This window comes from Hippocampus bargibanti, linkage group LG03, assembly GCF_051943395.1.
Source record: "Hippocampus bargibanti isolate YZ-2025 linkage group LG03, ASM5194339v1, whole genome shotgun sequence".
In the NCBI taxonomy this organism is placed as follows: domain Eukaryota; kingdom Metazoa; phylum Chordata; class Actinopteri; order Syngnathiformes; family Syngnathidae; genus Hippocampus; species Hippocampus bargibanti.
The window spans coordinates 5,675,611-5,688,974 of NC_142736.1; the positions used below are offsets into that span (position 1 = coordinate 5,675,611).

At 46.0% G+C, this 13,364-nt stretch overlaps 1 protein-coding gene across 3 annotated transcripts in view; it reads right to left on the minus strand.

Moving 5' to 3' along the window:
• Positions 1–13,364, minus strand: part of znf536 (zinc finger protein 536) — a 267,191-nt gene that overhangs the window by 113,620 nt on the left and 140,207 nt on the right. For all 3 annotated transcript variants that reach the window (XM_088991742.1, XM_088991743.1, XM_088991741.1), the window contains one exon: positions 4,538–6,789. In XM_088991742.1, the coding sequence (XP_088847868.1) occupies positions 4,538–6,788 (2,251 nt within the window). In that variant the 5' untranslated portion in view covers position 6,789. The remainder of the gene's footprint in view (positions 1–4,537; positions 6,790–13,364) is intronic.

Here is a 13,364-nt window from a genome sequence, read left to right on the forward strand (position 1 = left end):
GGGGGAGAAAGATTCCTCAGCGGCAGTGTCACATGTCAGCTTGTCCATTATTCATGAAAGAAAGGTCAACAGATGCTCCCGCTGCTTCGACGTCGGCCTGCTAACGGCGCTAAAGCCAACCCAACGCTTCTCGTGCTGTTGCTAGGCGGAAGCTCGTCAACATTCTCGCCGACTCTTTATCGTTTCAACTCGTCCGGTCTCGTCTTCACGGTGACTTTGATGGACATTTTCTCATGTCATGCTATTCGAGCTCAATTTTAGATTCTGTTTGAGCGGTAAAGTGTCAATTTCCCGTTGTCGTAAGCGTTAGCCCCCAGGAGACAAAAAATGGGTTCTCGTTCAAACTGAGCGCACCTGAATGCTCCCCTCCGCTTCCTTATATGTCACTTCCTCGTCTCGCGTCTCATTGTGATCGACGCACCAGTATTGTTGTTATTTATTTATTTATTTATTACTAAGAAGTTGATGTGTTTCGCTGTAATGCTTTTAAAAATGTGTTTTCTCGACTTGGAACGGATTACGTTTTTTTACATTGATTATAATGTGAAGTGCTGTTTTGGTTTTCGAACAAATCGACAATACCTTGTCAATTTCACCTCATCATAAACGTTAGCCCCCAGGAGAACATAAATATTTTCTTATCACGATAAAAATGATGGATGTGTGTGAGCGTGTTGTCGCAGGAGTAAAGTAGGAAGCTATGTTTTGGCGTAGCGCGATAAGGCTCTGCCTTCACAAGCTAAGCTAGCGGGGTGCGCTAACGCCATCATTAGGACATAAAACGGGGCTAATAAATGTTTCATGAGGATGACGGAGGCCAGTTTACGACCAAAAATGGGTTCCCAACCAAACTGAGTGCACCTGAATGCTCCCCTCCGCTTCCTTATACGTCACTTCCTCTTGTCACGTCTCATTGTGACCGACGCTTTAGTATTGTTGAATAAAGTTTTTTTTTTTTTTTTTTTTTTTTTACTCAGAAGCTTATGTGTTTCGCTGTAATGCTGTAAAATAGTTAAAAAGTGCTTTTAAAAATGTGTTTTCTGTCCTTGGAACATATTATTTTTTTTTACATTGCTTTATATGGTGAAGTGCTGTTTTGGTTTTGGAACAAATCGAGAGTACGGTGTCAATTTCACCTTGTCGTAAGTGTTAGCCCCCAGGAGACCATAAATATTTTCTTTTCACGATAAAAAAGATGGATGTGTGCGATCGTATTGTCGCAGGAGTAAAGTAGGAAGCTCTGTTTCGGCATGGCGTGACAAGGTGTCATGGTTCCCGGCGCCCCTGTCCGTCCCTTTCCGAGCCTTCACAAGCCGGCGGGGAGCGCTAACGCCATCATTAGGACATAAAACGGGGCTGATAAATGTTTCATGAGGACGACGGAGGCCAGCCGGCCGGGCTGGTGGGAACGTTTGGCCTCCATCAAACGCACCCTGTCGGAATACAATCGGAATTTTACACTGTCGACAAAGGACGGGGCTAATTCCTAGCACGGGTAACATTTACGAAGTGCATGAGAGAGAGCTGGCAAAGCGGAGAGAAAATTAACTGAAGCAGGCGCTAGCGACAAGGTCGACCTCAATTTAGTCAGACTTGGCATTTGACATATTTCAAACGTCTCGGTTCTCAATCAATTCGGGTTTCGACTAAAAATGTCTTATTTTTATGTCATGGTTTACAACCAAAACGGGTTCTCGACCAAACTGAGTTCACCTGAATGCTGCCCTCCGCTTCCTTATACGTCACTTCCTCGTGTCGAGGCTGATTGCGACCGAAGCATAGGTATTGTTGAATAAAGTTTTTTTAATTCTTTTTTTGTATTACTAAGAAGCTGATGTGTTTTGCTGCAATGTTGTAAAATAGTTAAAACATGCTTTTTAAAACGTGTTTTCTAGACTTGGAACGGATTAAAAATGTTTACATTGATTATAATGTCAAGTGCTGTTTTGGTTTTTGAACAAATCAGTTTTTGAACAGGATTCTAGAACGGCTTATGGTCGCAAACCCAGCTTTGACTGTATTTTTATTGATTTAGCACTGTGGGTTAGTGTATTTGTGTGTGTGTATGTGTGTGTGTTGATTTATTTTTTTTATTTTGAGTCCTCGGAGCTGCCGAAGGGCATGCGTGTAGTCGCGATGCATAGTCGTGACGTCCTCTCAATCCACTCGGCCGGCTTGCGAATGACGTATTAATTACACGGCGACACTTAATGCGAGCGCGGGAGAATGAGTAACACCGAATATCGCTCCACCTTCACAACCTGCGGCGCTGACACATTTCAATTTGTGAGCAAGCGAGAGAGAGAGAGAGAGTGAGAGAGAGAGAGAGAGAGAGAGAGAGAGAGAGAGAGAGAGAGAGAGAGAGAGAGAGAGAGAGAGAGAGAAGACAGAGGGAGAGAGAGGAGAGAGGAGAGAAAGAAAAGGGAGTAGGAGAGCAGAGCGAGAGGGGGGAGAGAAAGAGGGGAGAGAGAAAGGGGAGAGAGAGAGGGGAAGAGAGAGAGCGAGAGAGAGAGACAATAACACACTTATTATACATAAAAAAAGGTATATTTTCTGTCATTTTAAGGCTTATTTAGTAGAAAAGTACCTTTTATGGGGACCTGGGAACGGATTATTCTCATTTTAATGGTTTCTTATGGGAAATAATTGTTTGGCAGACTAACTTTTCGCTTTACACACACTTTCGGGGAACCAATTAAGTTCGTAAACTGACGTATCACCGTATGTGATATGTGGAGGGGATAAAATGGCTTCGCCAAATTCATGACCCCCCTCCCCCGCAGAGGAAACTGTCACTACAACATGGCCGTTGTCAAAAAACAAGTTTGACACCCCTGGATGTGGCGTCATCGTTCAAGGCAGATTCTTTGATCCAGTGATGACAACGTCGTTGTGTTTGAATCCAACATTGAAATGTGCCACAGAGGGGGCAGGCTTAAGCTCCCTTTATTTTTTTTTTGCCGCGGATGCTAACACAACACGGGAAAAAAAAAATCCAGCGCATTAAAATTCAGCAGCTAATTACGTCGGCGACACCCCCAGCCTGTTGAGAAAGTCTTGTGTTTAATAGTCTCTATAAAGAAAATAGCTTTTTATCTCGTGCTCATTTTCATTAATTCCTAATTGGGGTGGGGAGGGTGCTTGTGTGTGTGTGCGTGCGTGCGCGGGTTATTATTTCTTAGATTAAAATAAACATCGCCCATCCCGTGTACAAACCCATCACACTACACGCGTGTGATAAGGACTTCATGCCTCTGTGAATAAATAAACAATTTCATCTTCCACTGGTGGAATTAAGTTGCTTACAGCCTTAAGCTAAGACGCTCTCATTTGTATTTAGATTTACATTTCTCTCCAAAGACTTAAAAGCACACGGCGGCTTTGGCAAATTAACTTCAACATTTATTTATTATTATTTTTTTTTTTGTTGATTGACCTGCTTTATACGTATATCTTTAATTAGGGTCTTGTTTAGCTTAAACTGACTGATTAGCGCACAGTCGTGACCTAATTACGGGGCTGCCCCGAGGAGCTCGCCAAAAGTTACCTTTAAAAAAGTCATGTAAATCGAGCCGCTTCTTAATCCCGATAAACGGACGTCGTCACATGACACCGCGTTAAATGTTTGAGCCGTGAGAAGAAAGTGACCGCCGCTGTGAACGGGCGTTTGCTAGTTTTTACATGACTGTGAAAGACAGAACGTGATCCTACTGAAGCAATTATCAAACTGCACAAGACAATCAACCAGCCAAATGGAATGGCAACCCCATCGGAAACAGTCACACCAACCGCCTGAAAACATCTGAATTGAGGTATGCTTGCGGTCCAGCCAAAAGGCCTTGTTTCTGATTGGACCGTTCGGTTTTGATCGCTAGTCAACGCAATGCGGGACCATCTCATTCGGTCCAGCGAATCCAAACAAGGACGCGGAAAATCCTACTGGACCCTCAGCACCCTGCCCACCACCTTTTCCAGCGAGTCCCCTCCCCTCAGGCACGCGCTACCGATCCATGCGCGCCGAATCCAGCAGACATTTAAACATAGTAGTGCCTCCATTTTTCTTATGATGATACTAGTGCAGCGTGTTCTACCATAGACAAATTCCTTGTGTGTTCTACATACTTGGCCAATAAAGATGATTCTGATTCTTATTCACGACAAACGGCAGGTGAAGGGCTTGAATCATCTGGCCGCATGGCAGGAATCCGAAGGGAACAAAAAAACTGCAAGTGCTGCTCTCTGGACACAAGGCCTAAAACTAAACAAAAACCAACACAACAGCCTCCTCAACCAGTCACCGCACAAACTCTACCACCAGACCAAAAATTGGAAATTGTGCAAGTTCAGAAAAGGGATGTAAGGAAGTCACGTGAGTTCAACCTTCTATCGCTCCCAAAGCAGTCATGAGATATTACAAGCGTCATTTAGAAAATCCATCGCTCTTCGATGGAGGAACATTCAGTGTCCGACCGGTGCAAAATTCAAAGGGTTGCAAGAGAACACCCTCTCGGAGTGGAAAGAGAAATGAGCGCCTTACCCGAGGAAGGCGACGAGGGATGCGGGCTGTCGTCCTGGACACTTCCCGTCTGCGAGCGTCCGCCTCCGGCTCCGCTCTCCTCGGTCACGTTGGAAGACCCGGGGGTCGTGGAGCGGCTGATGGACTGGGACTCGGGGTCACTGGCCGAGCCGCGGCGATCCTCCACGCCTTGCTGCTGGAGCACTTCGTCTGCGCCTCGTCGCTCCTTGCCATGGATGCGGGAGTGGACCACCATCTGCTGATAGGTTCTGAAAACCCGTCCGCAGTCGGGGCACTCGGACGGCTTGTCCTTCGGGTTGGAGAGACCGTAGTCCACGTTGGGGCCTGCCAAGCCCGACAGGCTGCCGGCCGTCTCGGCTCCGATGTGAAGAGGCATCGGGTCGAAGCCCCTGGCCTCATCCTTGGCCGACACGGCAGCGGCGGCCTTGGAGCCCCGCAAGGCCTCGGCGAGCTGCTTCTTGGAGCCGTCCGCGGGGAGGGCGGGGGGAAAGTCTGGTTTTTCCTTGCAGAAGGAGAAAACCGGGTCGTCCTCCCGCCCCGGGGCGGGGTGGCCGGGCTGCTCCTTGGGCAAGAAAGCTCGGTCGGCGGCCATGCCGCGAGCCATGATCTGCCACGCTTGGTAACCGCCGAGGGAATCCATCTCGGCCACCTTGGCGGCGGCCTGCAGGCGCTCCATGCAGCTCGACTTGAGCGGCGGGACCAGGTTGAGGCAACCCAGGAGGGAGCGCTTGTCACTGTCGACCAGCCCCAGGCCGATTCCGGCCGCCGCCGGGCCCAGCAGCTTTCCGAGCACGTCCTTCTCCTTCATGGCCTTGGCCAACATTTGATGCTGCTTGTCCGGGGAGAGGAAGCCTCCTTGGAGGCAAGAGAGGTAACGGGAGTAGAGGTTGGCGTGGGCTTCCTGCGCCAAGCCGCTCATGCCGTTGATGGAGACCACGTCCTGCTCGCTCGGCAGCGGAGGCGGCTTGCTCTTGATGGCCAACTTGTTGAGGTGGACCTTCATGTGGTTCTTGAGGAACCAGGGCTCCTTGAAGCGTCGGCCACATATTTGACAGCAATGCTCAAAGGAGTCCTTGTGTTTGCGCATGTGGCCCTTGAGGAACCAGGCCTGGCTGAAAACCTGGCCGCAAACGTCGCAGCGGAACTCGTTGGCTATCTGCAGGCCTCCGGACGAGCCGCCGCCCTGACCCTGCGTGTTCTCTGCCGTGATGTGGGCCTTCTCCACGTGGCTGATTAGCTCCTCCTCGTGGGCGGCGGCAAACTCGCACAGGGTGCATTTATAGGGCTTGTGGAGGATGCGGATGTGGCGGTCCAGCTCCTCGCGCTTTTTGAACTTGCCCTTGCAGAAGGTGCAGCGGAAGCCCGCCGCCGGGTTGAGGGACTGCTCATCCTGGGCGGAGGCGGGCTTGGGCGAGGAGGACGGTTGTGACGCCGTTTCCGGAGCGCCGAGGCCCGGCGGGGGCGGCAGGCCGCAGGCCGAGCCCAGTTGCTGCTGGAGGGCGTTGGCGCTGCTGTTGAGGCCCAGCTGGGGCTCGCGCGGAGCGGCCGCCGGCAAGAATGGACCGCCGCCCACCCCGACACCGCCGCCGCCCCGCATCTGCTTGTCCCTCAGAATGGCCCGCTCTTCCAGCTCGTGGAGAAGGCGGTTCTCCTCGCGGACTCGGCCACGGCCCTTGCCCAGGTTTCCCAGTTTGTGGGTGCGCAGGTGGATCTTCAGGTTGCCCTTCTGGGCCGCCCGGTGGTCACAGTAGGGGCACTTGAAGGGCTTCTCGCCCGTGTGGGTTCGCATGTGCAGCGACAGAATGCTGTTGAAGCGGAAGCGCTTGCCGCACAGCGGGCACGGGTACTTGCGGTTCTTGCGGGCGTCGTCTTCGATGTCGTTCATCTGAGACATGATGCCCAGGTTCTGGCCGTTGAGGAACTGCTGGAGGTCCACGCGGGCGCTCAGGCCACTTAGCGCGCCGGCGTCCATGTCGCGGTTGAGCTGGTTGGCCAGCAGCGCCATCTGGCTGCCGATGGGCTGGCTGGCCAGGGCGGCGTGGTGGCTCTTCTCATCTAGCGGCGCCACCGCTTTCTCCTCGGGGATCTGCTGCGGGCGGTGAAGGTCGGGGAAGGCGTGTCCCAGCTGGGCCGTCAGCTGGTGGAGCTTCTGGCTGATGGGGTACCGGCCGTTCAACACCGCATTACTCAAGTGGGCTTCGGCCTCTGGCGCCCCTGATGACATTCCCAGGCACAAACCGGAGTCCTCCATCCTGGGAAAACAACGGCAACAGCGGGGTGGGAAACTGGAACGGAAAACCAGACCGCATATCGGAACCGTCGGCGGCTTGCCAGTCACCGAGATCCTGACTTACAAATCCCAACAAATATACTCTCATCACTTTTGGTATAGCTAGCTAGCTATTTGCTATGAATTATCTGGCTGACTGGCTATCTAGCTCGGTAGCTATTTGGCTATTTAGCTGGCTGGCTAGATAGATAGCTGGCTATCTATTAGTTATCTATTAGCTAGCTAGCTAGCTTTCCATCTATTTGAGTTAATTGCGCGGGTTGATTGAACGCTGGTGGGTGTTTCACTGCCCGGACGATTAATTTTTGAAGTTTCAGAAGTGGTTTCATTCGATCAATTGTCCTACTGATCTTGTTCCGGCCGGCGTACCTAATCAAATGGCTAGCTGTATTATCTTTCTAGTTGGCTAGCTAGCTATCTAGCTAGCTATATATTAGCTATCTATCTATTAGCTAGCTGTCTATTAGCTAGATAGCTAGTTTTCTATCAATTAGAGTTTGGAAAGGCGCTTAGAAATACATTATTATTATTATTATTATTAATATAATTATTATTATTATTATTATTATTAGCTATCTATTAGCTGGTTAGCTTTCTATCTGTAGATGTTTAAGTATGACACTGTCTAAATACTGACGCAAGTCTTTTATGTCTATTTATTCAATTAGTGACATTCAGTGTATTAGCTAACTAGCTATATATACTATACTATAGCTAATACTACTGTATTAGCTAATGAATGAATGCTGGTGCGTGTGGCTGCCGCTGCTCACAAACCGAAAAACTTATCCTGTGACTGTAAAGTGACCTTGAGAGTTTTGAAAGGTGCTTCAAAATTAAATTGATTATGATTATTAATTCATAAGCTTTTTATCACATGAATGACTTTATTGTTTTTTTCCTTTTTTTCTCTCTTCACTTCTTTTTATTTATCTGGCTATACAGCTGTCTAGCTAGCTAGATATATGGCTATCTAGCTAGCTACCTAGCTAGCTACTATTTGTTATCAAGCTAGCAACCTCGTTAACTAGCTATTTGCTATGTATTAGCTGTCTAGCTGGCTATATTTTAGCTATCTAGCTAGCTATTGGCTACCTTTCTGGCTCGCTATCTAGCTGGCTAGCTATTAGCTAGCTAGCTTTCTATCTATTTGACTTACTTCCGGGTTCAGTGAACGCTAGCGCGTGTGGCTGCCCCTGCTCACCCACAGAAAACCATTCTTCATTCAGTGACTGTAAAGTGACCTTGAGAGTTTTGAAAGGCACTTATAAATGAAATGTATTATTAATTATTATTATTATTATTATTATTATTATTATTATTATTATTATTATTATTATTATATATAAGTGTCCGGCCGCATGGGTGGGACACATGGAAGGATTGCAGAAACTATTTGTTCTGCCCCCAAAAAACTAAGAAAGAGCCGCCATTTTGGACCTGGTAATTAGTCTTGTCGACGCTGAGCGAGAGTGGCGCTTAATGAGGCTACTTGTGCCCATCGTATCGAAATGGCGCCAATTACGTGCCCTAATGGAAGGCGGCGATGCCATTGTGAAACCACAATTAGGACGCTGCCAGTAAATAACGCTATAAAGCCACAACAACAACGTGTCCCGATATATCCGTTTTGCTTTCGGAGTCATTCAGAGAAGAGAATTTCGAGCTAATAGACAATGTTAGCGCTCGGAGAAAAATGGACATCTCACCCATTAGAAGAAGTGAGAAAAATTGTGCAAAACTGTTTCAGATGTAATCGAAATTGTTGCTGAAGCAAGCGATTAGCTTCAAAATGGCGTCTTATATAGTGCGGGAATTGAAAAAAATAGCGAGTATAAACCCCGAATGAGCGCATCGGGTTGTCCACGCCACATTTTGAAATGCTTAATTTGCCTTTCATGATTTTTAGGGTCATCGATGAAAAAGGTTTCTTCAGCCGTCATCTGTACTTCTTTGAAGGTGTCGGACGGAATCAGATTAGCTTCAGGGAGTAGTCGACTGCTCCCCAAACCTGAGAGCAGCGGTCTGGCATGCCACCTCTGTCCATTTGGGATATATTCCAGTGATACCTCATCTTACGAATGCTTTAGCTCACGAACTTTTCGCCTTATGAACATTAAATTCGCGAGAATATAATCTTGGCATACAAACTAGTTTTCGGACCGCAAAATACCCCACCACAAGCTGAAGACGACACAAAAGAAAATGGCGGTCGAGCAGAAGAAGGAGATCATGGAAAAACACCAACCAGGTGTGCATTTGTGTGACTTAGCATCCCTCTACCAGTACGCAAAATTGTTGTTTGGCTAAGGGTGTTTCTGTCCTGTCTAAGCAACGGTCTCAGGCAATAGAAGAGGTTGAAAAACCTCTGTTGAATTGGATGACAGGTGACAGTGTGAGTGAGGGTATTATCGCCGAGAAAGCATGGCAACTTCATTCAGATATCAAGAGGCAACTACATCGACCATCACATAGGTCAATAAAACGACTTTATAATACAGTACAGTTTACTTCTTTAATGACAATACAATATCACATTTATTATATATAAAATAAGGTACATTTTGTGTGGTTTTAAGGCATATTTAGGAGAAAATTAGGTTTTATGGGGACCTGGGAATGCATTATTCTCATTTGTAATGGTTTCTTATGGTAAATAAATGTCTTGGCTTACACACTATTTCTGGGAACCAATTAATTTAGTGAGCTGAGGTGTCACTGTAGTTACCAGCACAACTTTAGCTCGCTGACAAAGCTCTTCGGATGAGGAGCGAAATGTCCGACACCCTCAAAGAAGTACAGATGACGGCAGAAGAAACATTTTCCTCGATGGACCACTCCTGTACGACGTATTTGGGGTCATGTTGTCATGAACCAATGTGGCAATTGCGGGAAAATTGTGCAGAAAATGCCCCAAAGGCGCTAAACACGTTGATTTCATCAGCGCCATGATGTGAATGAGCCCAAAATGGAGTTTGAATCGGTCGACAAATACCCAAGGACCACCAAAATGGCGGAGACGAATCACGGCGACTAAGAATATTTGTTGGCACAATAAAAAGAAACACCTTCAATGCGCGTCCATCTGCTGTCCAGATGGAGAGGTATAAACACGTCGGCGGGCACGCGCTGCTCGCAAGAGGGGGGCGGGGGGTCAAAGCCGCCCGACAATAAGCGGACTTTTTGCTTTGCTCGACAAAATATTGTATAATGTCTCATTAAGCTGATTAGTGGCTCTTGCCTGGTAACAGGGGCGCAATCATCATAAAAAAAAAAAATAATACAGGGATGAGAATGAGAAAAAAAGGCGGGAAAAAAAGGCGGGTGAGAAGGGAGACTTACGACCAGCTCGACTTACGACCACCCGTACTTACTTAGATAGATAGATAGATAGATAGATAGATAGATAGATAGATAGATAGATAGATAGATAGATAGATAGATAGATAGATAGATAGATAGATAGATAGATAGATAGATAGATAGATAGATAGATAGATAGATAGATAGATAGATAGATAGATAGATAGATAGACAGATTTTCCGCATGATTGGTAAAAACCCAGCCAAACTATCGGAATAAAAGTCAACTTGCCGAGTACATACAAGGTTACTGCTAGCTAGCCCGCACACTGCTAATTAGCTTGCACACTTGCTTCCTGCTGCTTCTCATAAAAGTATATTGATGCTTACGTTAGCACGGGGCTTGTCATAGTGCCACTGACATTCGACTGTTTCAACGGCATCTAAGTCAGGATCATCCAATCAAAATGGCACTTTCCGCCAACACAAGCAGAAACAGGAAATGAACAGCGAACATTTGCGCGTTTCTCGAGAATGGTCATTTTGGTCTGAAAAAGTCGAAAATCCGTACATCGGCGGAAAATTCTCATCCCCTGATAATGAAAGATGGCGGCCGGTCGGGTTTAAGAAGGGGAAGGCCAATAATTTGTGGCGGTGAGAAAAGCAAAGTGGAAAAGAGAGATGAAATCAAGTGTCAAACACAGTTAGAGAGGAAAATCATGTTGATCCCTTGCATATTTAAATCAACACCATTTCAGAGTGAAATGACCTTCAAAATAAAACATAGATCCCATTGCAAAATGTCTCATCCACCAACCAATTCATTTTATCTAAATCTAAATAAAATTAAAACAGAGTATGAAATTGGTTTAAACGGAGTATATAATTAGCAATAATATAATTATTAGCTATTCTGATGGCTATCTGGCTAGCTACCTATCTGGCTGGCTAGCTGGCTGGCTGGCGAGTTAGTTATCTGGCTGCCTGGCTGGTTATCTATTAGCTAGCTGTCTAGCTATCTAGTTGGCTATCTATCTAGCTAGCTACATGTCTGGCTGGCTAGCTGGCTGGATATCTGGCTGGCTGCCTATGTGGCTAGCTAGATAGCTATCTCACTGGCTGGCTATCTAGATGGCTATCTATTAGCTAGCTATTACTCTGGCTAGATTTATGACTATCTGGCTTGCTATCTAGCTGGCTATGTAGCTAATAGCTTGTTGGTTAGATATCTAGCTTTTTGACTATCTGGCTATCTAGCTAATTGGCTCGCTAGCTATCTATTAGCTCACTATTATCTAGCTAACTAGCATTCTATTTGATTTATTCGGGGTTGAGTGAACGCTGGCGCGTGTGGCTGCCGCTGATCACCAACAAAAATAACTTATCCTGTAACTTTAAAGTTACCTTGACAGTTTTGAAAGGTGCTTATAGATGAAATGTATTATTTTTTTTACATTTATTATTGTTATTATTATGTTATTTGCTATTTAGTTTATTTGTTTTGTTGACTTCAAGATGGCGGCGCGAGAGTGGCTGCCTTTCCAGCATCTCCTGTATTTCGTTTTCTCGGTCTTTCTTTCCTTTCCTCTACCTTTCATAACTTTGCTGCTGTGAAAAGTCAATTTCTCAATTGCGAGACGAATAAAGGTACAGTCCAATACAATCCAATTATTATTATTATTAATACACGGTAAAACAAAAAATGAGACAAAGCTACCCGTACCCCCGCCTCCAAAACAAAACAAAAAAACACCCCAATCTTTTGTTCACACAATGCTCGCTCAGTGTTGGCAGCACTTAAACGTGCAGCGGAAACAATTTGACGTATCAGCCCAGTCTATTGACTGAGAGAATATTAATACTTGCATTATTATGATGATTGTTGGAGAGCGTGAGGGGGTCGAAACTTTGGACTGTGTGTGTGTGTGTGTGTGTGTGTGTGTGTGTGTGTGTGTGTGTGTGTGTGTGTGTGTGTGTGTGTGCGTACGTGTGCGTGCATGTGTGTGTGTGTGCGTGTTTGTGTGTGTGTGTGTGTGTTTCAAACTCATTTGAATTGGAACGAACTGAATCCACATTTACAACGATATACCATAATTGTGACATTAGCATTAGCAAAATATGCTACACCAACTAGCCATGTTATAGCAGTTACAGCCTCCTCAAAAAATGTGTCCTAAAATGACATTTTGAATGAGTTTCATAAAAATATTTTTTTTCATGTTTGAAATTGGATTACATTTCGCACACGCAGTACCCACCTTGTGAAAAAACGTGTAAGTGTGTGTGTGCGCGCGTGTGTGTGTGTGTGTGTGTGTGTGTGTGTGTGTGTGTGTGTGTGTGTGTGTGTGTGTGTGTGTGTGAAGGAGTATGGGGGGACGAAAAATGGGCATCCTCCCTCATTGGGTGTGCGTGCTCACATGGAAGGAGAGATGATTTGAATGAAATACACACACACACACACACACACACACACATACACACACACACACACACACACAGACACACACACGCACGCAGACACACATGGGGCACAAAAACGTGGCCTTTTGGAATCCAAATCTGCGATTTAAAGTGGTCTGATGAGCCGTTGCTCATTTGAGGAGATAGCAGCCGTGCCCTTTTTCTCCAATTTGATGCCCGCCTTTATCTTCCACATACAACAAAAGGCACATAGACAATGAAATCATGTGAAATGAAGTGACGAATCCACCGTGTGTGTGTGTGTGTGTGTGTGTGTGCGCGCCGCGTTTTTAACCAACGCATCCTGGCTGACGAGCATATGCAAATGAGGTGCATTCATATGCGCGTCTTGCTCCCGACTCATTTTATATTTTTTCCTCCTGATTAAAAAGGACATTTCTGATGTGACTCCGCCCCCGCCCATCACACACACACACACACACACACACACACACACAGAAAATAACGATTCAATATGCGGATGTCCTCCAAAAGCCACGTTGAGTGAGCGTTGTGGAATACGACGACGGGCCCGGCAAGAGGACACGGCACCATTTTGTCCCGTTGCGGAACATTCATTAACTCCTTCACTGCCATTCACAAATTTATTCCGGAATTGAAAATATAACCTTGTGCGCCATTCACCAATTTGTTCAGGTTTTGTTTTTTATTATTATTATTATTAATAATAATAATAATAATAATAATAATAATAATACATTTAATTTACAAGCGCCTTTCTGGACACGCAATGACACTTTACAATTAAAAGAA